This window comes from Pelophylax lessonae (assembly GCF_965119305.1).
Source record: "Pelophylax lessonae genome assembly, chromosome: 2".
In the NCBI taxonomy this organism is placed as follows: Eukaryota; Metazoa; Chordata; class Amphibia; order Anura; family Ranidae; genus Pelophylax; species Pelophylax lessonae.
In genome coordinates this window covers 450,733,793-450,760,606 of record NC_138769.1, presented here as the reverse complement: position 1 = coordinate 450,760,606, position 26,814 = coordinate 450,733,793, and the positions used below count along the sequence as shown (strand labels likewise).

The window sequence follows — 26,814 nt, the reverse complement described above, 5'->3', positions numbered from 1 at the left end:
CTATTTTTCTTCCCTCTTGGTTTGATTATTACTTTTGAACCAGACTTATTCGCTTTGAATTTGTGGATTATATAATTAAAGCTTCCCTGGGATGGCAGCCTTCTGGACTGCCTTCACCTTATTATGGTGTGGGCTTAACCCGTTGGTTACCTCTATTTGAGGGATAGTGATCTCCCACTGGTCCATCCTTACATGATTTTAAAAGATTTTTATACATTTGTGAATACCTTCTTTCCAGTTGTGATCTTGACTTTTTGAGGCAGATATTGAATTAAATCTTTTGTCTATCTATATGTGAGCTTTTTAATCATTAGATACATGGATCCTGAAGAAGCCCTAGATGTGGGAGAAACACGTTGATCCAGATCCATATGTATTTTTTTTACGCATTCTCCTATCTGGGATGATCATATTTGTCTGTTATAATGTTCTCATCTCATTGAAAATGTATATGTTTTTTAAACATTTGGTGTATTAATAAATTTAATTTTGTTTTTATTATTTGGGGAGTAGTACAGTAATGGTATTTGTCTTCTTGAGAAGGTTTGGCACTTTAAAATACCCTTTTCCCCATCATCCCTTCTATGTGAAGAGTGCTGGGGACTTTGTTCTATTCCTTTTTTTGGGGGATAGTGCCACATTATTTTCTAGTACAGAGTCCCCCCCCCCTTCCTATCTATTCAATGTTTTTATAGCCCATTCATCCATCCCTCTCTAGGCCACTGTGGCCGATGCCCTAACATTGGGTACTACCATCTGAAGTTGGAGTTGTACGTAGATGTAGTACGGGGTAACCAGTTGATGGGCTAAATGGATATATGCCCTTAGAGGGAAGTCTTATTTGTTGGAATAAGATATATGAGTTACTATAGATATGCTGCCCAATGTCTTTCTGACACAATATAGCCCTTTATGCTTAATATCATCTTGCACGTTTACAGCTCCTTGATGGGAAGGACATTTATGGTGCTTTAACATTGAAATATATATCAGTACGTTGGATGTCACGTAAAGTTATCAAAATTGATTACATAAAAGCATGGACATTATTTACAGTATATTGTTATATGCTGTGACTAAATATGAGAGGAGGGCAATTTTTTTGGTGTTTTTGGTGGGATATAGTCTGTGTTTATGATTTTAATCATAATTGTATTGAATGAAGCTTTTGTAAAATGCATTGGCAAGTGGAGTACTGGTTTGCAGAGACTAGTTTATTTTCAAAAAATGTCTTTCTAGTTTTAGGGATATATAGAGGAGGTTGAGTCTAAACCAGGTTTTTTTTTATGTCAGACCTGCACATCTATAACAAAACCAAAAAAAGAAATACAAAGCCCTTACTAGCATACATGAAGGATTTTAGCGATGGTAAAATATTCGGATTTAAGATGGTGATCAGGACCCTTAAACAGTATTGTAAAACTGATTTATGCTTTGAAGTAAGGCAGAGTTCACCATAAGCCTCATTTTATTTGTCAATGGTCCACCATTGTGGAACATGGGCATTATGAACCTGCCATTGATACTTGGCTTGGTAGCATCCTGTGTTTCTGCACTGAATAATCCTGAAAATCTGCCACCAGTGTTGTAATGCTGCAAATTTGTACATTACTAGCTATGCTTTATTGCAGTTTACATAAAGATTATTATTTAGGCTGAAAATGTTCATTACATACAAGGGATGGCCTTTTGACTTCCATGATAAGACTGCAGTAAAAGTTTTCACTTATGTTGGAGAAAAGGAATTGACCTGATTCCTATGGTTCAAAACCTGACACTGGGAATAACATTGTTTTCTTTGGAATTGAATCCAACTTCAAACACATTACCTACAGGGTTCACTCATATAAGTGATTTTAATCAGGCGCTGGGGTGTCCTAACTGGATTATCTCTCTGACTGACTGTTGTAACCATTTACTTGGCATCGCTGCTAAATAGTTAGTCAGGTAGAAAAAAGACAGAATACCTTTGAGTTCAACCAATACAAAAAAAAAAAGAAGAAATAAATAAATAGAAAACCTCCATTGAACCTTATGCCCACAGTTAATCCACAATAATGCAAAAGAACTCCTTAAAAAACATTGCCCAATTTGCTCCAACAGGGGAAAAAATCCCTCCTGATCCCCTAAGGTTGTTGGATATTCCATGGATAATTAATCTTTGGTGGTATTTACCTATAAATGTTAATATCCAGTTATAGAAATGTGTGCAACTTTTTTAAAACACTTTAGGCTTCTTTCACACGGCCGCTCCGTGTGAAAGCTCCGCTGCGGGACTTTTTTTTTTCACGGAGCGGATGACATTTGTGTCATCCGCTCCGTGTGCCCGCATATCATCCCATCCATTTGCGGATGATATGCGGACATAATGTAAGTCTATGTCATTGCGGATGTCAGCGGATGACACCGCTGACATCCGATTTTCCTTCCTTTCCGTTTTTTACACGGATGAAAAAATAGGGTTCTGTTCCGTTCCAAAAAACGGAACAGAACTGAAAGGAAGAAAATCGGAAGTCAGCGGATGGTATTCCGCTGACATCCGCAATGCCATTGACTTACATTATGTTCGCAAATCATCCACAAAAAAATAGGATGATTTGCGGACAAGCGGAGCGGCCGTGTGAAAGAGCCCTTACTGAGCTTGCTTGAACTAGTTGGTGAGGGGCTTTATTAAACATTTTCCCAGCTCTTACTATGAAGAAGCCTTTCTGTATGCAGAGGTAACCCTCTTTTCCTCCAGATGTAAAAGAGTGTTTCCCTGTCCTCTGTTATGAACTTAAAGACTATATAGACCACCTATGTATTTATACACATTCACCTCTTCTCTAGAGAGAATAAATTCAGTTCAGTTAAGGTTTCATAGTTACATAGTTAGTCAATTTGAAAAAAGGCACAAGTCCATCTAGCTCAACCAATAAAAAAAAAAAAAAGAGTTTTCCTTATAGCTGAGCTCCTCCTTGCCTCCCATCAGTTTGGTTGCCCTTCTCTGCACTCCCTCTAGTTCCCCAACAACCTTTTTGTGAACTTGTGCCCATAACAAAACTGTATATCCCCAATGAAGGCTTACTAATGATATGTGTAGGGTCAAAATTATGTCTCACTGGAGTCTTTTGGATTGATTTACTAATAGCAAATAGGCTGCTTGCTTTCCGTGGAAATTTTGTTCTTAGCTTAGTGTATGTGGTGAAAATTCTCTTTGCAAAGAATACCCATTCATGCACAACTACAAGAATAAACTTCCGCTTGCACATGATTGGATGATGTAATTCAGCAGAGCATTACCCCATTCCATTAACTTACAGAAAATCCCCTTGCAAAGCGAACAGCATACTTGCCTTTAGTAAATAATCCCCTATACTGCTTTAAATATTTAATTAAATAAGAGACAGTATTTTGCCTTCTTTTAATGAAGGTGAACGCTAGGAATTCAGCCACTTTGTAAAATGTGCTGAATTAGTAGGCGTACAGTCCAACAAGGTGCAGGTCACCTCATGGACATATTTCTTTAATTCAGTTTTAATTTTTTCTGAGTTCCAGGTGCATATCTGTGCTTCTGGCGCTACAACGCTGGAACTTCTGGTCTGGTCTGGTGTCGTCCTGAGGCTGCAGAGTCATATGCAGCTGCTGTGCCCACCCCTCTCCTCCTCCTGTCTAACCACATAGTGCTTTGTATTAAGTGAACTCTTTCACAGAATCCAAATGTCTCTGTAAATTGACAGCGGAGGGGAGAGGTGAGGCTGGTAGAGATGCTGTATGCGAGAGCACAGCATCTCTCCTGTCAGAGCTTTGGGAGTGTAGTGATAGCTGCATTCCTGGAGCTCTGTAAAGCTGTCAGATGTAAAATAAAGAGATAAGTCCTCAAGATAGCAAGCACCTTATTGGACTTAACTCATAGTATGCCAGCACATGTTACAAAGTGGCTGAATTCCTGGAGTTAAGCGTAAAGTGGAGTTTCGGCCTCGGGTGTCAATTTGATCTAAAAATACCCCCGGGACAGTCAGGGCTAGTACATTCCATAATGGATAGCCTCTGAACTGTCCCGGGTCGCACTTACCTGTAAGAAGAAATACTTACCTTGAAAAGTTCTTCTCCAGCGCTGCCATCTCAGGTGTGGGCAGCTGAAGCCGCAGCGTCCCTCTTCGTGTCCTCTTCCGTGACGTCGGAGTCCCACAATGCACTGCACCGACCCCCCTCGTCACTTCCGGTGCAGGCACGGCATCCCTGCACAGCTTCTGGGCATGCCCAGAAGCTGTTTAGCAGTGAATGCCGTGCCTGCACCGGAAGTGACGAGCGGGGCCGGTGCAGGCGCATTGATTCCTGGGAGCGATGACGTTCAGCTCCCAGGAATCATCACAAACCAGGGGTGATGGCGCCGGCCGCAGCCGCAGAGGGAGGAAGTGGAAGGAAGGTGAGTATATTTTCTTCTATAATAAGGTAAGTGACCACAAAAAAAAATCGGCACTATCCATTTCTCTTTCAGGTTCCCTTTAGCAAGCGGATGGCCCAAAATCGATTTTTTCGATTTTGTGGCCGGAACTTTGCTTTAAAGTCTACGATTACCCAGATCCTTTTCAACAATTGACTCCTCCAGCTTTGCTCCCACTAGAATGCATTATGTATGCATGCTTTTAGTCCCGAAGTACATAACTTTACACTTATCAACATTAAAGCTCATTTGCCACATAGTTGCCCTTCCAAATATTGCTTCAGCTCTGCTTATAGGTTAGAGATATCTTTAAAGGCATTATTCCACTACATTGTTTGGTGCAAACACAGGCAAATACTTTTTAAGTGCATGAAAACAAAAGGTGCAAAGTCTTAAAGCTCAATTTCTTTAGAATTCAGCCATAACCACATAGGAGAAATACCTGTCCAACATGCTGTGAAGAAGACAGGCTGGTGCTCATGCACCGTGTTGATTTGAAAACTCTAGCTCTAAATAGTAGGGGCATGTTGGACATCTGCATAGACACCATTGTTTCCATACAGAGAGCAAAGTTTCTTCATTACAGTGTGCTGGCAGGGAACAGGCTTTTTTTTTTTTTTTTTTTTTCTACTTCGCTATGGTTGCTTTAAAATAAAAGAAAAGGATCTATAAGACATTGAACACCTTAAAGGAAGTCCAATAAGACTGGATCAGACAACTTCTGGAGCAATTGTGCGTGGCATCCTTTCACCTTTTAGCTTTCATTTTTAAGGCTTAACTGAACACCTGAGGCTAGAAGCTGATTGGTTACTATGCAGCTGCTCAAGAATCTGTCTGCTATAGCTTTAGTAAATTCCCTCCTTCTGTTTTGATGCACCTGGAAGAAATTTAGCTGATTTTAAACTGAAAATTTTGTTGGGCTGTATGTTGGGGTAAAAAAATTGGTGGTTGTTTTGCGGTTTTACCGGCCACCAATCAGAACTTTAACACTACAGCCTAAAAGGATTGCTTTGAGTCCATGGCAATTTTAACTTGCATTGCAGAGTTTTACCCATTGAGATCAATTAGGCTGCACTGTAACCGCAAGCTAAATACTTGGCTCGCAGTTGTGGTATAAAATACAATGGAAAAATTGCCTTTCAGCAATGAGAAAAAAAATAGAGAAAAGAGAGCATAAAATGGGCAATAGGAGGCGGCAGCAGCACCTCCTGAATGCCTGATAGCTGCTGCTATACTGTCCCCTGAAAAGCAAATCACCGCAGATGGCTTTTCAGAGGCGGTAAGCATTACTGTCTGTATGAAAGAGCCCCATCTATTCATCTATTGGTAGTTTACAGAAGATATCTGTAAACTTTGATGAAGCTTACAGGAAGTAACAAAGAAATCAGCAGATCTTTTCTGTACTTGCAGAAAGTGTTTTTATCTTAAAAAAAAATAAAAAATAAAACTAATTCTAACAAGACATCTAAGGACTGTAACCTGCAAAATAATACATTTTTTCTTGGATTTGAATATCCTTTAGGCTTGGTTTACACTGCTGTGTTGGCAAAGTCATATGCCTGTGACTTTGCCCTGCGACTTTCTTCTGACTTGATCCTTGGATACTTGGATGCTATTTAGGAGCCTGTACAAGGGTTGAAATCACACCAAAGTCGGATCAAAGTAGAACAGGAACCTTTTTCAAAGTCGGAGTGACTTATGTAGCATCAGTTAAGACAGCTCCCATAGGGAAACATTGAATTTGACATGTCATGTGACTTGGAGTCTCACAAGTCGGATTCCATGTTGCAGCAGTGTAAACCGAGCCTTAAACCTTGTAACTGTCTACTTTTGGTATTGCTACTTTCATTATTTTATTGTTCAACTCCTGCCTGCCCAGCCCCAGTGTCCCTTTAACAGGAGGGACTGCCTGATTATATGACCACTGTGGTTGGCGGTCACAGTAGTCACATGGAGCCAGTCCAAGGTGTCTTTAAAGGATTGGTCACAGATACCGCCCATGGATGCATATATGTGCCATATGGCTGTTAAAGCCCACCCTGTTTGTCACCAAACACGTGTTACGTGGGCGGCAAGAAGTTTACACTTATTTGTTCCAGTATTTGTTCTCAGTTACAGATTGTGTATAGGAATTAGTATGTGTTCCTATATCACCAAATTAGTTATTTTTGCCATTATTAACCAATCAGCTGTTATCTTTGAGCTTCTTTCCATCCCTGAAAAGAGAAATGAGCATGCAATGATTGTTAGCATTTCTCCTTGTCAAATGTCAGGTGCAGTGCTCATTATCTGTAACAAATTATACATCTGTTTGTATGTAAGTTAAATAATCTATAGCAACCGTGTGAAAATACCATCAAGGTTAACAGCTGTGCCATTGCTTAAAATAAACATGCTCCTAAATCTGCTATATAAATGTAAAAAGAGGAAAATTTACAGTGCATCAAGAGTTATGATGTAATCAGCTGCAACTGTGCTAATATTGCCAGCCATGGAAAGACCGTTACACTCTGTCTCCAATGTATGATTCCATCTAGTTACACCCTTCATTTTTAAAATCACATCCATGTCACGCTCTACTTTACAAACCATATATTGTCTTGGTTGACTAACTGGCTAAAATTAGGCAATTTTAGAATTCTGTTTATAGAATCTTAGTGTTCCTTGGCTGATGCATGATCAGTATCTATAAATGTTAATACATTTTATTTGATATATTGCAAAACTTGTTTTATTTTCATATTACCCAGTATTTAAAGTTTTACTTTGCTGTTAATAAAAGTTATGGTCGGTGAAAATTTTGGATGGAGTGGTGAATATTGTAAATATGCTTGTTGTATAGCTTACAGTACACTTTACGAATATAGCATGTTCAGTTTACACTGCTCTTTTTACCAAAATCTGGAGCCAGTTTAAATGTGTGAACTTTAGAAGGCAATTATGTAATCACTTTCAATTTCTACCCTGTAATAAATTAATAAGGAAGCAATGATGTCATTTTTGCATCCAGAACTGAGCTAAGGAACACTGCTACACATACCCTAATACTGTATCAAATAGAACTTGGGCCTGTGTAAAAAAGGAAAAAAAAACACTGTAGTTATTGTAGATGTCCCAGGTTGTAGGTTTTCCTTAATGTTCGATCTTTCTCCTGTAAATGGTGTGTAGAAATAGCATGGAACCACCATGGACTGCTGTCCAGTTACATTAACCCGTGTCAGCAGTATGATCCATGAAAATAAACTGACTGCTCTGTTTCTTTCTGGACTTGCGGATCTGGCCTAGTTTCTAGGGTGGAGTAACCATAACTTAAATGTACTTTTTACTGACCCTCACAGGCATTAAAACCTTTTAACGATTTCAAGGCTTCCAATATATCTCATTGAGAGCCTCAGAGAACACTTTTATTACCTGAAAATACATCACCACATTAGGTCTTTATTTAAAGATAACTCACAGTCCTTGAACACTGTTGTCACAATTAATCACCCTCCTCAAGTCCCATTTCTTTCATTTACAACTCCATTAAGACTTCTACAGAATTTAGCCCAGCAACTTACTAAACAAAATTTGGAGAGAAGCTGGGAACAACACTCCAGTTCCAAGACTGGCAGGTTATCTGGGCTACAACTGTCAAAAGTTCTAGGAACGTCCTAGCACTGGGAAAATCTTACAAGGTCCTCTATAGAGGGTATCACACTTCACCCATTTGGCCAAATATTTCCCTACTTACATGGCACACATCTGGTGGACCTGCTGTCAAAGTAATAGATTATGGATGAAGGTAAATAATCTCAGCTAGCCAACACCAGAACCTGGAAGACCCTCTCACTGAACTTTGACACGTCAAAAACCAAATGAATGGTATAATGACCACAGGAAAACAAATGGCAATTCTGACGGATACACACAAGACAGTTCTAAAAATATGGCAGCCTTGGATATCGTATGCAGGATAACTACCCTCATTAACTTTTTGATTGGTAGATGACCTCTAGATTCTCATATCCCTTCATCCCCCCATCCTTTTTTTCTCTCCTTCTTCCTTTCCTACCTCTTCTTTATCTCTCTTCCCCTTCCAATCCCTCCCTTCTTATTAACTCTTTTCTTAAACCCTTCCCTACCTCCACTCCTTCCCCTGATTCTTTTCCCTACCTAAACCCCTATTTACTTGCTTTTTCCATCTCTTCCCACCTTTGTGACCCCAGTGATAATTTCCACCTCGTCACTTTCTAAGACAACCCTATTGCCTCCTAAATGTGTACCTCCTATAGTGTACTAGAATCAATGATATGCATAGGTCTGTCTGGTGTTATTATTATACCAATGCTCTGGAATTGTCTCCTTTATGGGTTGCCACTATATACTTTGTAAACATCTAAAATGTAATAAAATCTTTGTGCTGACCTCCTCCTGTCATGCTGATTCTCTTCAGTACTTTTGGAGTCACTAATCTGGAGCAAGCGTTCTGATGATAGGCTAACTTCACTGGATGCATACATGTTTCATGTGACTTTGAAACTGTTGAGGTCCTTGAATCAGCATGGCAGCCAGGTGAATAGAATTTTCAAATGGAGATCAGTAATGATTGGTGGGAAGATTGTGTCTAGGAGAGTTGCTGTGCTCGGAATTACAATTTAATTTTGATGTTTGATCATTTTGATGTTTTGTCATGTTTGAGCAACCTGTTGATCATAGAGCTCCTCTTCTTTTTTTATATTAATTCAATGCATATAGTTTTTGGAAGGATTTGGTCAGGCGATAAGAAATGCACACTTACCTTTAAGGGTTATGAGGTGTTTGAGGTAACAGGGAATTAAAATGCAATCTTATATGGGTCTTTAGTAAAGACATTAATTTATGTTAGCTTTTGTAGTATCTTTCAATGTGTCTATCGTTAGGCCCATCTGTGTTTGAAACATCAGCTCAGTACCAACCATGCTGCTATCAGATGCTGCTTTAATATTGCTGGGTGTATTGATGTGCCACTTAATTCATCATTTATAACTATTTCAAACAATTTCCAGCAAATACTTTGCTGCTAAATCTGTATGTTGGACAATATAATGCAATATAATGCACAGTGCCAGCCTTGGCAGACTCTGGTGTACTGGAGTCTTTATCAAGACATGTTCATTAAATATATATACACATTGTTAAGGCATTTTAAAGCTAAATGTAATAACTATAAAGTCTTTTCTGCCCAGCAAATAAGAATAGATGGGCAAAAATAAATTCAAATGACAAACTACGGTTTTAGGGTTTCAAACTACTGGAGGCAAATTTATGAATCTCATGACTGTCCCAGGAAAGTAGGGATATTAGGAAGATCTGATTTACTACATATATGTGGTTAGTTAGCCCATTTTTGCACAAGGCATGTCATGTGAAAATGCATAAGGTTACTGTATTAACTCAAAAAAACAGGGCAAAATTTCATTCAGTGTATTCTAAATTGTACTGTAATGTAGAACCAACAGTAACCATGTATATTAGATAAATAAAGTATATCTGAACCATAGAGTGTCCAAAGATGATTCCGATATGAATAGCCCAGTTACAATAATGTACAGTAGGTCTTCAGAACAGAAGTAGAGAAATGCTGATTAGAAATACTTATCAGTCCTAATGTGTAAGTCTTATAGAGAGGGAGGGCAAAAAAGAAGGGTCTAAAATACATCTTAAATATAATACTGTATCATGCTTGACAACTGGCCTTCTAACCAACTGTATGTACCCCTATAGCAAGTAGATAGCAGACCTATGGGAAACCCACAGAGATGAGGTTACCAAAAAAATTAACTCATAACTATGGCTACTCTTACATATAAAACGAATTATATCATTAGGGAATGTAAAATAGACAACCAGCCACTGCAGTGTATATGAAAAAGAACTCAAAGAGACATGCTACTAGAAACATTTGAAACTCCACATATGGTGATTATGCTGGCCTTTAGAGACCATCAGGAGTCTGGGGTTGATATCTTTTACAATGTTACAAACATATACTGCTGCAGAGGACTGTAATTTCATAAAAATGTAGCGTTATAGCTTACTATACAGTACTGCCTACGATCTGCTGCTACAATAGATTCAAATAGGACTCAAGCAGTGTTTGAAAATATGGTGTAAAAATTGGCTTAGGATAATGACACACATATGAAATTCATCATCTCTACAGGGATGCTGACAGCTGCAAAACTAACTTTCATCAGCATTTACTGTAAAAAAAATAATTACAGGAAAACATTAATGTTGACATAAAGGATAAATATAGTTTCAATAAATAGACAGGCCTGACATAGAGCCCGCCTCTCCGTCCCCAACTAGAGGGCACAGAGGAGGTCTTCTGCACCAAGATATATTAACAAAGGCAACAGGGCCAATAATGCTGTATTCTAAAGTTTCAATTACTACAGAAAAGTTTGACTGTTTCGATTGTTGGTGTATATGGCATTTGAGATCAGTTTAAAGTGCTACTAAACCCACAACAGTAAAATTAGTCTATATATGCAGTAAAGCATGCTTGTTATACTCAATGTGGAACCTAAGGGGTTAATCCTCCATATTGTGTAAAAAGGCTGTTTGATCCTGTCTTCTCTGATCCTCCCTCCCCTTCTTCAACAGTCCCATATCCATCTCCTAAGTAGAACTGAGCCTTGAGGGCAAGTTGCTCAGTTTGGTGTGAAATGAAATGCTAGAGAGGTTTTTTTTTTTTTCCTTGGGAGAGTGCATGTAATTAGCACAGAGTCAATCAGCCCTGTCCAGACAGAGGATCAGGGGTCCTGCACCCTCATAGGACAGACAGGGTAGAATGAAATCTCCTCCTACAAGCTTTAACCAGACACTGATAGAAGTCACAGGACTGCTCTAACTGCTGATGAGAAAAGGTATTAAGCAGTAAGGCCCTACTGAAGAAGTCAATGCCTGTGGTTGGGCGCCGACGTCACGCGTATAGGGGACGGAGCCTGCGTGCTGGAAGCTGTCTCTTGCCGTAATCATGATCGTCATGAGACAGCCGTAATCATGATCGTCATGAGACAGCTTCCAATCATGAGTGTCAATACAAAGTTAATGATACCCCCAGATCAGTTCGCAGATCATAGTGCGAACTGTCAATTCGGACAGGAATCAGATCGCATGGGTGTGAACACCCATGCAATATGTTCTGGGGTAGACCAAAAAAAGGGTCCTGCATGACTTTGGTCCGAATGCGATGCAAATTCACCCATATAATCTGTATGGCTGAATTCGCATTGCAAAGACGTTGCATGTGATTTGCATAGCAGTGCGAATCACATGCAATGTCTTCCATCACACCAGTGTGAACTGGTCCTAAGTAATTAAATCAACTGCTGAAAGTGATAAAAAACAGAGGCTTTAATATCCCTTTAAGCACCAAAACACAGACTACTGTATGCCGCAGAATAAGTGTTAAAGGGCTGCAGGTTGGGCACCAGGGGTCTAACCAATAAGATAATTCTTCTCTGCCTTTAGCAGGAACTGCTCAATGGGTTTACTGAATATTTCTAGAATATAATGGAAGGCCATGGTGTGTATTTTTTTATGTTCACATAAATGATTGTTTTTTTTTTTTTTTTTTTTATTCATTCAAGCAACCAAACTTGCAAGAGGGGAGTGTGAAGTGAAACTGGCAGACTTCCAGGCATCAACGGCCATAACTGAAAGTCTGATACAAAAAAAAAAAAAAGCAGACACCATGCGGTTCTTCATTACTCAGCTCTTATCAATATTGGCTGCAACATTAAAGAGAAGTAAACACAGGAAGGAACAGCGTTCCCACAAGCATAACAAAACAAAAGATCACTATTCTTTCACTCCTACACAATCACAAGTATCATGGAGCGGTCAGGCCACATATATGAACAGGTCTGATTCAAAAACATTTTCACCGTAAAAAAAAAAATAGTTCCTTTTGGCCTATCAGAGCTACATCAATGGATAAAGAAAAAAGTTACAGGTAGCACTGTGGTAATGCAAGCAAAATTCAAAAACAGAAAAAATCTAAGAAAAAAATGAAAGTCCATATGATGTAAAACACCCAGTGCTGTTCTTTGTGCTTGATTTCATATCAATGGATGTACAGTATAGTGTCTCTTCAATAAAGGAGAGGGATTCAACATCTAAAACAGTCTTAAAATAGTTTTATTTCAAAATTAAAAATAGCAGCTTACAATGCCATTTACTGTAGGATAAAGCCTGCAATAGTAATCAAACTCCTGGTGCATATATACCAGCAGGATTGACATTTTGCATGTCTGTGACATACATCAACCTATTGCAGCACTCCAGTTACTTGTCATCCTGCAACTTTCAGTGCATGCTTATGGAGTTTTCTGTAGCTGATTCATTTTTAACACAGCTGCCGCTGTTCTTCATTACCCAGTATGCTCAGCCAGCAACAGATGGCTATCAAAGGCTGCTCACCACATCACAACACTATAGTTAAAAATGGATCTAAACCCAAAAACAAGTATGTAATATATTGCAGCGTACCAGTCCTCAGATGTGGTGGCTGCATTTGTTTTCCCTTTTCTAAGGCCAAGAACATTTTTAGCAAGTACAGAAATAACCATTGATCTTGCCAGAAATGCAGTGTCCTTGTCACTTTCTGTGAATGTACAAGAACTGTATCTTTGCACAGTGTACACAAATGCAAACATCATACCTCCCAACATTTTGAGATGGGAATGAGGGACATCTATTAGCAAAAGTATGTAGGCATAGGACACACACCCCTGCCACGCCCCCTTAAAGGAGAATTATACAAACAAATAAGTTAAAGCGTAACTCCACTTTTGCTGAGAAAAAAAAAATTCCCCTCTGGGTGATCTATGTACATTACACAGATTTTAACAAACTTTGTTGCAGATTCCTACCTTTTGTTATTCTGGAGAAATCACTCTTTGAACTGTGCCTCTGTGCTGAGTGGGTCTAAAGGGAGTGGTTTCATAATTATCTATCAGCTGTGGCAGCTGCAGGGCACTAATGAGGGAAGCAGTTGGGCCTGCATCCCTTTAGACGTGTTCCTATTGGGAGTATCCCACCAAAAATGACATTTTTGTTGCAGGGGATGCCAGAAATCTGACTTGTATCTTAGGCAGACTTCTGGGAAAATTGGTGAGCCAATCACACAAGCAGGAAATGATGTTTCTGGGGTGTGGTCAGTATACATTCTGTGTACAGAACAGCTCCAGGTAGCCATATTGCATTACATTTTCAGAAAATTACAACAGCTGCAGATTGAAAAGGAAAGGTCATTTTTAAAAATGTTCAATTACAAAATGATTTGTGTCGCAATTGTATATATGCTATATTGTTTTTTCTTTATTTTCTATTTTTTTTCCCCACGAAAGTGGAGTTATCCTTCAAAGCTGAGTTCCAGCTTTTTTTTTTTAAACACCCCTGTGATGTTTGAACCTAATGCTACACCAAAAGATATTAGTAGGAAATGTAGGTTTTCTAAATCTTTTTTTCTTTTTAAACTCACTTTGCTGTCCCCAGCGAGCACACTCCCATCTTCAGTGTAGTCATCTGAAGCCCACTGTTAGCTCCTTCCGGGATATGGCGCTGCTGGCTACTCAGCATGCACCTCCTGATCTCGTGCATGCACATGAAGTACAAAGCTATAAGCGGCAGATGCACAATGACTCCTGGGCTTAGTGACACCTATATCCCAGGAGCCAATGGGAAGGCGGACAGGACGTAGAGGTACAATGGAAGCGCAGGATTCGGAATACATAAAATAGAAAGTGATCACGAAAGAAGGAGGGGGGGGATTGAGTTAAAAAAAATGCCTAGAACTCCGCTTTAAACCTTAGGTATCTTTTTTTACCACTACTATTCCTTTATACAGGCTTTTGAAATTTAAAATTGCAGCAATTTAGAAATTAGATGAAAAACTCTTTTTGGAAGATAAATAGTGCATTTTATATACAACTAAACAAAACAGACCAAAATTGATGGACAAATGAGGAGGAAAGAGGGACAGAGGGACTTTGTTCCAAATCAGGGACGGTCCCTTGAAATCAGAGACAGTTGGGAGCTATGCAAACAGGTTTGATCTCCAGCCTTTGTGACAACCATGGTTGCATCCATAGTGAAAAAAACATTGTAGGCATAAAGGGGCAAGATGTGTGATATTCCTAGGACTGCAAGGTGAAAATAAAGAAAAAAAGCCTAAAAAAAGTAAATGAATGCTGCCACCTAATTTAAGGACTGGTAGGCTGCAATGTATCTTAGATTTTTGTCTTTGGATTTAGATACAATTTAACCATACATCAATTAAAGCCCAACCCTTGCAGTAGGGTCTTTAGCACTGCAAGGATTAAATGCAGGGGTGCTGGAATAAATAAAAATACCTACCTTGTTCTGCCCCCCAGCAAACGGTCACCTACAGCCTCCTCACTAAGATGCTCCTGGCCACAGTTGCTTGATCGTCCCCATCACTTACAATACCTGGTTGATAGCCTTGCATTGTATGTGATGACACCAAGGGACCACCCACAGCCCAGAATGAGAGGAGGAGAGCATTGGAGTTGGTAGAAGTGAGGGTAAGGTACTGATTCTGCTACATTTGTAACGGGGATGCTCTGCATGTTTGCTTCCTCCCCCCTCCGTTGCCACATTTGCATCCTTTCAGAGGGAGAAGGATATCTGTTTTTGACAGGTTCCCGCTTCCACTTCCGGGTAACTTCACTGCGGCAAAGTCACTCAAAAGTTCGGCCCTCCTCCTTTCCCCACTGCCAGGCCATTTACAAAGCAAAGCGCACTTTGCACATGCGCAGTAGGAAATCGGCTGCAAAGCCGTAAAGCTTCACTGCCAGTTTTTCTTACAAGAAATGGCCGCAGCAGCATCCAAGGGCCGATTGAAAAATCAGCTGGGGTGCTGACATTGCGAGATCCCTGCACAGGTAAGTGTCCTAATATTAAAAGTCAGCAGCTACGGTATTTGTAGCTGCTGACTTTTATGTTTTTGGTGGGGGGACTGGAGCTCCGCTTTAACATTACTACTAGTTACCTTTGCATTTTACTCTAAAACAAGCTTTGACTTTCCCATCCTACAAAAAAAAAAAAAAAAAAATCTAATTTCTCTTTCTTCGAATCTTGACAACACTACCCTATCCATGCAAACATCTTCCAAAAAAAAATGCAATGCCCTTGCTCATGTGATTGGATCACTGCTTCTCCAAAAATTTTCACGAAGCTTGAAACCACATTAAAGGTATTACCTGCAAAATAGGTTTTTTGTTTGCATGCAATAGAGTTAAAGAAGGTCATTTACCATGCTATGCTTAATGGCACAACACTAATCAAACAGAATTCCAAATTTTTGACAGATAAAACATACGGTATAGTATATGTATTTCAGATGTGTATTTGGCTGTTTTTCTGGCTTTCAGTGGTAAGTGGTGGACACTGGGCAAGTGAAACTAGAAATTTAAACCAAGCACTTCTCTGCTTATATAAACCACCTTTTCACCACTAAAGCTGAGCATGATATCCAGAGCAATCAAACATTTCTTACACAATGCATATACGCCTCTACGCTGTTTAGAGTCATTTGTGCAAATAAGGGCAACTGCAGCTTAATCTTTTCGGTCTGGTCACATTGACCTAGTCTAAAATTACATTTTGCCATAACACAATTTGTGTTCTTGTAATTTCAGACAACCACGGAGAACATTTAATGTTCTTCACTATTTCCACATTACAGGTGCCTAAGGGCAAAGAGTTTTTGAATGCAGTATCCCTCAATCAAAGATGAATCCATAAACACTGGTAAAGATTGTAGTGACGCCAATGAAATTATGAAAACATCACTAACTACATTTATGAAAGATGAATTCTGGGGAAATTGTAAAACTACCCTCACGGTGGGTTAAATGCTCGCTTTTGTCTAGGATAGCAATAAAAGGATGTGTTATTTACCTTGAAACTTCGCTCCCGGAGGCTTCTCCTCTCTGTGCAACCGGTCCCCCTAAGACACATTTCGATTCGAACCTCTGTCCATTGGTGCCACTCTAGCATTATTACATACAATGCAGAACCAGCTGTCAGGAACGAGATTTGAACCCATGACCTCTGCTGTGTCCAGCAGTAGCTCTCCTTGTTGAGCCATCTGAGATGCTGGACAGCATCTTCTCTGAGCCCTTTGATAAACTTGTCTTGTAATTTGCTTCCGATAAACTTTGAACTCCTCGCTCCTCCCATGAACCTTGTATTTAAGTCATGCTTTTGCACTTCCTGTTTGCCAGATTATTGAGCTTGTTTCCGCTAATATCCTTCTCCTTTGCATACCTGCAGCTGTTCTTATCTCCATTACCACTTGTTACCAACCTTTGGCTTGTTCCTCGACTATGCTTAGGCTTGATCCCAACCTGCACCCATTTGTTACCGAACTATGGCCTGTTTATTGACTACACTTCTGCCTGATCCCTACCTGCTATATCTGCTACTGGACCCTGGCTTGCTCACCTCCTGGTGAGATGATCCTGAGGGCTGCGACTTGGCACTTACACACAACAAAATCCACCTTCACCACCAGGAGCCCTGGTGAATAGCGGTTAATGCTTAGACTCTGCTCCTCAGGGTGAGCTGATTGTGTACTTATCCAAATGGTCAACCGGAGCCTATTGCTATTGCTAGTGGTCTCTGAGCCTGACCACTGACCATGACACCAGCTGTCCTTTACTGTAAGGCTTCATGTACAATGGCCTAGATTTACCAAAGCTGCGGGAAAATGCAAAATGCAGCAAAATCGTATTAGGATTCTTCTGCGTTCAGAAGAGGGTGAAGTTCACCTAAACGCGGCAGCACCTAAACTCTGCTACAAGTCTATGTGTACATTGACACGGAGTTGAGTTTAGGAGCTTTGGAAAAAAAATGCCAGAAGCTCCTAAACTCAGGTTTAGTAGCTGCCAGTGTAGGCTAGTGTACATGAAGCCTAAGTCAGGAGGCAGAGGGCCAGCCCCCAACCTAGAGCAAGGGATAAGGTAAACTTAAAGTAGAACTATAGGCAAAATGTTCTTTTTATTTCGGATAGAGCAAGGAAGGGTTATAACCCTTGTCCGATTTTTTTCACCATTTTTGTCCCATAGGGGAGATTTCCCTTCACTTCCTGTCCCATAGCCAAACAGGAAGTGAGAGGAAATCCCAGCAAATTAAAGGAAATCTTTGGGGACCCCCAGGTCACCAGAACTAGTGTTCCCATGGGAAGATTTCCCCTGTATTACTTTACTTAGGACAACCCAAAATTTGGGATTTTCTTTTACTTTCAGCTTCAATGAAAACGGTAAACAGGACAAATAACGAAGGTGAATCTCCTCAAGGGGCAAAGACAGCAATACAAAATTACATGTGTTCTAATCCCTCTCCTCTCTATTCAAAACTATAAAAAAAAAATGTTTCCTTTAGTTATACTTTAAGGCGAGTTAAGAAAAAATGTATAATTTGCTGTTTCAAATGCGCTTCTTCTTTCCATGACGTGTGCATTCTAAGCAAACTAAACAGTACTGTTACTGATGTGCAAATTTAGATTTTTTTGCCAAATATTAACAGCTACCCTCTTCTCTAACCATTCTCGCTAGGTTATGACAAAGCCCTACTACCTTGTAGAGGGCAGCGACACATAATTTGGACAGGAAGGGCTGAGGTGGCTTTGACGGGTTGGCTGTAAGTGACGGCTTTGCATTGCCATCTCTGTGCTATGCAAGAGGCAAGATGGCAGCTACAAATGAGACAGACTGGTAGTTTATATATAATATGCATGAGGTCCACCTGTCAGTTTTTCAGCGGACCTGATCGGATACTCTATGCACCCCTATGGAGCAGCGGATGTCAGCAGTGACATGTCTGCTGACACCCGCTGCTATCCGATCTGATCCTGTCTATGAAATCGGATTGGACGAAAACGGACAGGCGGTCCGTTTTCATCCGATCTCCCATTGAGGAGAGCGGGGCTCTGACAGGTCTGTCTCAGCACAGAGAGCGGAGATGGACCTGTCATCCGCCTGCTCAGCGGGGATCGGCGGATCGATCCCTGCTGAACAAAACAGAGTCCGCTGGGTGGACAGCCCGTGTGAAAGGACCCTAAAGAAAAAAAAATGAAAAAAGAAAATACAGCCATCATATCAAGGTAAAACTAGTAATATGCAATGAAAAATGTAATTTTTGATCTTAGATTTAGAAACACTTTAAAGGGTAACTCCACTGGAAAATGAGCAAATCCCAAAAAAATAATAATAATATAGTATATACAATTGCTACACAAGTCATATTGTAATTGAACCGTATTAAAAATTGCCTTTACGTTTCAATATTCAGAGCTGTAATTTTCTGTAAAATGTAATATGGCAACTTGGAGGCGGTATACAGAGTGCCCCCTAGAAATGTAGTTTCCTGCTTGTGTGATTGGCTCACTGATTTTCCCAGAAGTCTGCACTAAGATAAAAGTCAGATTTTGGGCATCCCTTGCAACAAAAAATATAATTTTTGGAAAGCTACTCTAAAATGGAAATCTCATTGAAAGGGATTCAGACCTAGTCCATTTCCTCATTAGAACATTACAAGTGCAGCAGCTGATTGACTATAAAGTCACTCCCAATGACATTCACTTTGCAAATGTACATGGACGTAGACAAACAAATGACTATTTCTTCAGAATAACGAAAGGTGGGACTCTGAAAAAAAAGTTTGTTAAAATCCTTGCAACATACATTGATCACCCAGAGGGGAATGTCTTTTTCTCAACAAAGGTGGCATTACCCTTTAAGCCTCGGTTCACATTTATGCGATGCGGGAAGGCTGCGAATCCGCAGCCTGTTCCCGCATCGCACACGCACCCCCGGCAGTTCACACTGCCATATGCGATACGCTGGGGGTGTCAATGTAGTGTTAACGACACCCCCAGTTTGATCGCATATCGCAGTGCGATCGTGCAGTTCGCACAGGATCGGATAGCACAAGTGTGAACCGCTGTGCGATCCGATCCTGATGCGGCTGCCAAAAAGGGTCCCTGTGCGTGTTTGCTGCGGCTGCGGTGCGAATTTAGCCATACAAACTGTATGGCTAAACTCGCACCGCACAGCCGATCGCATGTAATGTCGGAGCAGTGCCGCACACGCACAAGTGTGAACCGGGGCTTAATGTAAGGTTATTATTGGTTTCTGAGGAGAACCATGACCATCTAGAAACACCAGCACTCAAGCACCAGAGACAATGGGCCTCTTCCTCTGCTCTGGGTGCTCACTAGAACCTAAGGAGCCAGTGTAGAAACCTGTCTGTGTCATGGGAAATACTTTATGTTATACTTATTGGGTTATGGTTGTAAGCTGACCTGTACTTCTGAATCGGCATCCACATGATGAACTTGGAACCAGGTTTCCCTGTTGTTGTACTTCTGAAGGTCTTCTTTCAGTATTGCAACCTTGCCTAGAACAGAGACAGAGAAAACACAAGCATTATTTTTTTATTATTAATATTTTTTTGTTGGGGGGGGGGGGGGTTTATAGAAGAAGGAGTGTTTTTTTTATTTTATTGATACAGTGAAGAGAGATTGGAACACCTGTCAGGTTTTTATTGCTGTCTGTGTCCCTCTTAGGGGTGTCACCCTCTCTATTTGTCCTGTTTACCATTATCACTGAGAATGAAAGTGAAAGAAAATGCCAAATTTTGGGTTGTCACCAGAACAGAAATGGAGAGGAAATCTTGTAAATGGGACATTAGTTCTGATGACATCCCAGGATTACATCACTTTGGAGGGATTACTTCTCACTTCCTGTTTTGGCAACGGGACATGAAGTAAAAGGAAATCCTCCAATGGGACAAAGATGGCAAAAAAAAACAGTTGTTCTAACCCTTCCTTACTCTATCCAAAAAAAAGTGTTGCCTTTAGTTCTACTTTAAAGTTGTTGTACACCCTCACATATAGCCAGTGAAGTGAATAGCTTCAGATGATACACAGAGATGAGACAAATCTTCCTACATACGTTTTACATGTATATCTTATATATATATATATATATATATATATATATATAGATAGATAGATAGATATATGTATATATCTATATTTTTCTTCCTGTTTTAGCAGTGGAAGGGGAGTGTGGGCATATTCACTGTGTGTGAGCTGATTGGAGGTAAGGCACACCCCCCTCCCTCAACTTGCAGAGCTATGCCGTGACTAGACAAGCTCTCTGCTTATTTGTCTCTAAGTTACCTCCCCGACACAAATTTCCAGCTGCTTTTAACTCCTGTGTCGGAGAACTTATCAGAAGTTATCATGCTGATAACAGAGGAGCAGCAGATAGACATGACAGGTAAGTAAACACTACAGATATATGTGCTCAGGTCAGATTTCATGAATGGGGTTTACATCCACTTTAATATATTCATTATGTAATAAAGCAGGAAATATAGCAGAGTACTATATGCAAAGTGCCATAACCCATAGAGAATTAGTTGCACTACTTCACTGCCTCTTTTTTAATATTTAATTCAAACTATGACAGAACTGCAGAGTACCCCCATTAAATCAGTGACCACAAGCCTACGTACTGAAACCCCAATATTTCGGATTACAGTTAGCCAGCTATGTTAACTGCTCCCATTTATAACATCCAGCCACAACTGCTTTTGTGTAAAACCCAGGTTAGAAAAACACATACATGTATCATTTTGAAGATAAAAATGAAAACAAGAACTAAGTCTGGGAAGCTGGTATCATAAGAGTGTAAGAAAACATTAAGGCTCGCTCACACTAGGGCAACCTGTGAGGCGACATGGTCGCCTCACAGGTCGCCGCAGGTCGCCTCCCATAGGGAAGCTGCGGACCTGTTCTAATAGGAGCGACACAAGTCGCTCCGACCTAGAAAAAGGGTCCGGAGCTTCTTTGGGGCGACCAGGAGGCGACCGCCATAGACTTCAATGTTATGAAGTCCGTGGCGGCCGCTCCGAGGTCGCGGCGCGCTGCTCGCACCGCGACCTCCGAGGTCGCAGTGCGAAGTAGCGTCGCCTGCATGTGAACGGGGGCTAATAGGGGGGGCTATAAGCTCCTTGAGGGCCGGAACTCATGTGAATGTACAATATATACGTAAAGCACTGCATAAATTGATGGCGCTTTAAAAATACCTGTAATAAATAAATAAAACCATTACCATGGTAGAAACTAAAAGCTAAAAATAGGAAAATAAATAAGTAAGTCAGAGTATAAGATCATTGTTGGATCCTATTCTGTACCAGTCATGTATCATGGAAAGGATGATGGGGGACCTACTAGTTGTTTGCCTGCTTGAGCCGCTCCTACTGTGAACATTACCTTTCGCTAAATGCTACAATCTGACAGCGCTATATTTGTCTTCACGTAACCAGGAAATTATTTTTAGCCCAGACAATTATGTTATTGAACACTTCTTCTCATTTTTTTGGGCTTGCTATCTTGAGAATCTCTATTCAGCTTACTGTATTAGCATCCAACATTATCTTAATAAATGTATTACACAATGACTCCTAATTAGATTGATAAAAGAGTTATTTATGTTCTTTAAAAGCAATAAGTCAAAAACTAAAGTATAAACTTCAATTCATACTGTTTTTTATTATTTTTCTGTTAAAAATGTATGTAACAGCTGTTTATGTCTAAAATAAGGGAAGGGATTTGCAAATCTTCAGAAGAGGGACATTGCTGTATAGTATGTAATAAATGTCACATAGAAAATGTTACCTGTTTTCACCTATATGACTTCCATACATGTATAAAAGCCCGATTTAACACACAATGCTCACACAAGTAAACACAAACACAATGCAAGTCTATATTGTTTACCACAAAACAATTAGGCTGGCCATAAATGCTCAGCGGGGACCAGCAGAATTCTGTTCTGTGTGCCCATTTCTGTTCATCAGAGGTCGATTGTTAGATTGACTTCTGCCAAACAGGCTTGTTGGAAAATTGCTCTCAAACAGCTAGCTGCAGCCAGTGATCAATGTACTCTGACAGCAGAGAGTCCGGCTGTCAGAATACAATGGCACGGGGGAGTATTCCTCTCCCCACTTCGTTTGTATGGATGGAGGAATCCATTGCCCTTTTTCATTGAGCTCACATGCTGGTCAAAAAAAAAATCCTCTATGGCCAGCTTTAGGCAGGCAGTTAGGCACATTTTTATTGATTTTGTTTGGGGATAAATACAATTAAACTAACAGATTTTATAAACTTTTGATAGGCTACAATGCTGCAGGAGCTTTTATCTGTAGCCCACCATATGTTCACATTTGGATGCTCTGAAAACACGGGCAGAATTGTGCATTTCTGCTTGGGGTTTCAGAAACATGGCAAAAGACACAATACGCTTTTTAATGGCACCTCAAAAGCAGTGTGATTTTGCTGTGTTTGTCGCATGACAAAACAAGCCTTGCCAAATGCTTCTGGCTCAGTGCCAAAATCTGATACATGGACCTTTTCGGCACGTTTGTCACACATAAAGCAACACATTCAAGTGAAAGGGCTACCCTATGCACAAGTGCATAGAAAAGCATAAAAAAAAAAAAAAGCAAAAAAAAAAAAAAAAAAGCGAACAAGGAATGTGCATTCCTGCTACACGATATGTGAATGGGGCTTAATTTTGCAGAAGATATTTTTAGAATTTAGGGAGATTAAGCAATGAGAATGAGAATTTATATGCTAGGGTTTCTAGAAGTGCCATGAACTTGGGACACAGTTTGCCTTGGATCAGCATCATGCGTTGGCACGGTGTGAGCAGGCTTGCCACCAGCACCATAACAACCACTGACAGCCCAGGGTTGGGCCCGTCTGCATTATGGCAACGCATAATGCTGATCGAGGGCAAGCAGCATGCAGAGCCACCCCTAGCATTCAAGAGTGGACAGAAGTACACCTCCATCCAGACCTGCTTCACCTCCTGTCCTCTGCCATGCTGCTGGAGCTGTGAGGTAGGGCTCCAATGGGAAGAGGGAACTGTGTAAAAGGTAGCTCTGATGTAATGAGGAGAATCTGATGTGATAAGAACACTCTGTAATGGGGGGGGGTTCTGATGTGATGAGAGGACTGCAATGGGGGACTCTGATGTGACGAGAGGACTCTGAGGTCGGTAGACTTTATTGTGATGACAGGGGAGCTGTAGGGGAGCTCCGCTGTGATGAGTGAACTCTGCGATTGGAGGACTCTAATTTGATGAGAGGACCCCGCAATGTGGGGACTCTGATGTGACAAGAGGACTCTTCAATGGGGGAACTCTAGTGTGATAAGAAGACTCTGCGACAGGGGAATTTGATGTGATAAGAGCACTCTGAGATAGGAAACTCTGATGTGATCCGTGGTCTCTTTAATGAGAGAATACTGATGTGAAAAGAGGGGTTAAGTAATGGGGGGACTTTGTGATGGGGTCACTATACAAAGTGGGTAGTCTGATGTGATGGGTGGACACTGTAGTGAGAGGATTAAACAGTAGGGGGAATCTGATGTGATGAGAGGACTCTGTGATGGAGGGACCCTGCAAAATGGGTACTCTGATGTGATGGGGGGGGGGGGGGGGGGGCACATTTATAGATGACTGACAACTATAGAGAATCAAACAGGCCACCAAAAAAGTTATAGAACACACAACGATGAATAACAATAGGTCCATTTAATGCTGAAATGACAAATGGTAATTCAATATCCTATCATGAGCCAGGCAAAAAAAAATCAAATCAAGGAAGCTTTCTGAAATAATAAGCATTGTTCAAACTATTCCTGAACCACTGGAGTTGTCTTTGTGGTATTAGGAAATTGCGAGGCCCTAATTTGAAAAGTAACCAAGCAATTGGGTTCTAATACAAGATCCAAATCATTCATTTTGTGCTTCACTGGGCAAACTAAATTGTGGAACAGATTTGTCTGAAAATAATGAAACTGCACACAGCGATGATAACAAGCTGGCACACAATATACATGTGCGGGGAGTGGAATAGTATTCAGTACAGACACCACCAGGAGACCTGAACTGTGAGACGGAAAGTGAAAAAGAATAGGGCGTCACATAAAATGACAAGTACTAAATAGTTTGTGCCAGCAGATATCTGACCAACACCCTGGCTCACTCATTTCAGAAATGCTATTTACCAAGGCACTGACATTTTCAGCAACACAGATTTTAACCAATATCCTACTTAATAAGAAGCGCCCAGTTATTGTTCCTGTTACTGTATCTCGAAAAGTATGTACAAGCTAGACAGAGCAAACTATGAATAAAATATTTAAAACAGCAGGAGCTTATTACAAAGGTGGTGACGCTGCAACATTGAAATATACTTTTCAGGCCTAATGCACACTTGGGCGTTTAGCCGTGGCATTTTTCATCCTCTTATGGACTCTTAGGGCTCTTTCACACACTCCGTCCGTTGGACGGAGTCCGTTTTTCTCAGCGGGGGATCGAGCCGCCGATCCCCCGCTGAGCAGCAGGAGGACAGCTGTGTCTCCGCGCTGTGTGCGGAGACACAGATGACAGTTCCCCATGCATCTCTATTGGGGAAATCAGATGTCAACGGACCGTCAGTCCGTTCTCACCCGATCCCATCTGATCCGATCCGCTGGACGGACAGAAAATAGGGTTTCCATCCGTCCAGATTTGACGGATCGGATCGGGTCGGATGTCAGCGGACATGTCTCCGCTGCCATCCGATGCCCTATAGGAATGCATGGGGGGACCGTTCAGATCCGCCAAAAAAACGGACAGGCGGATCTGAACGGTCCGCCTGTGTGAAAGGGGCCTTACAGGCTGCTGGATGCGAGGCTGGATGGTGCACCTGTGTCTTCTGCCTGCACAAAAATGCCAGAATCAGACTCACAGGGGCTAAACGCCTAGAATGCATGAGGCTGAGGAACTCATTCACACTGGCACCCTATATTCCTAATGTTTCTAAATGCTGGAGAAGTGATTTGGAAGATGTAGCACCCTCCTAGATAGGCAGGTGCTAGGCAGGTGAAATATAGTTTGCTCTGTCTGCTTATCAGGGGAGCCTGATTATTAGTTATGCCTGTTGCATGTGTCCATATGTGATTCATCTGGTCTGAGGGAGTGTCCCCACTGTGTCCAATACAAAAAGCCTGTTGGACAGTGGAGGAAACCCAGCTAGTGACACACAGGCTTTTGTAGCGGTCTCAGTGGGTTGGCACAGACAGTGGTGCATCCTGGGATAGACTATAAAATACAAGGGCACATGTGGCAGGGTGTCTTTGGGCGGGAAGCCAAGTCCCAGAGGGAGGGTGATGGCTGTCTCCTCCTCTGAAGTTGTGGAAGGTGGTCACAGGCAGTCGGCCTGGTGAACCGGAAAGTGTGGCTGAACCCAGAGGTCCAGTGGATGCTAACAAGTGGAGTTTGGAGGCAACGGTGACTCTGGAAAAACAGTGTCCGTGAGTACAGAGGAACTTGCCCAGGGGTCTGCCAGGAAGGGGACCACTCCAGAAGCTAGGGTCAGCGGACGGGTGTCAGCACACAGGCATTGAGAAAAAAGGGGGTGCCAGTTTCAGAACCCTGAAGAGAATATTTACACATGAGCATTTAAAGTATCTTCGCTTAGTGGCAAAGTGAGGCAGCGGCCTTGCTGCATTCTACAGTAAGCTGTCCCTCAGACTGTGAATAGTTCTTCTATCCAAGTTCTCAATAAAACCACAAAAACAACATCCCCTGGATTGATTATTGACTGAGCCAAGAACTTTCAAGGCTATTTATCTGCTATTTATCTGCTGTCAGTTGCTAAGGGTAACCCAGGGGAATCCGGAAGGTGTAATTCTCAGCAGTCCTCTAGGGGGCAGTGCTACAAAAGTATAAAGAACTGTATGCTTCCCAGAACACTTTTCTTGTATTTAGATCTTCCTGCTTTAAAAAAAGAGGTAGGGAAAACTCTTTATTTGGACATCCTCCCCTTGTGGGTCCCATAGGTGCACTTACTTTTGTTTTCCTGTGACACAGGACCAGCTGATCAGCTATAGCCAGCTATCAGCTGACATGGCAAATCTGCTGCAGGCTCTGAAAAGATCCCGACAATTTTGTTGGGATTCACCCAGCTGCTTGACTGACTCAGCAGCAAGAGCTGGAGCTAGCTGCACCTGCCCAGCACTCCAGTGAGCACTGCAGGAGAAGAGCAGAGAGAGATGACTGACAGTCACTGCTCTCCGTTCTGAGCAGACCTAGAACTGAGTGATCGGTGGTCAAGTGATCGCACAGTACTCAGTCTAAGAGTATATGTTTTCATTTTTTTGCAAACCCCAAACTTCCTCTTTAAAGCAGGTTTAGGCACATTTACATATTTAGTCGTATGTACATGTTTATACGAGGGTTTATATGCATTTAGCTGTGTTTAAAGAT

At 41.1% G+C, this 26,814-nt stretch overlaps 1 protein-coding gene across 2 annotated transcripts in view; it reads right to left on the bottom strand.

Annotated features, from left to right (window-relative positions):
• The window catches only part of RASA3 (RAS p21 protein activator 3), a 299,758-nt gene that overhangs the window by 109,829 nt on the left and 163,115 nt on the right, over positions 1–26,814 (bottom strand). For both annotated transcript variants that reach the window (XM_082246000.1, XM_082246001.1), the window contains exon 4: positions 19,788–19,882. In XM_082246000.1, the coding sequence (XP_082102126.1) occupies positions 19,788–19,882 (95 nt within the window). The remainder of the gene's footprint in view (positions 1–19,787; positions 19,883–26,814) is intronic.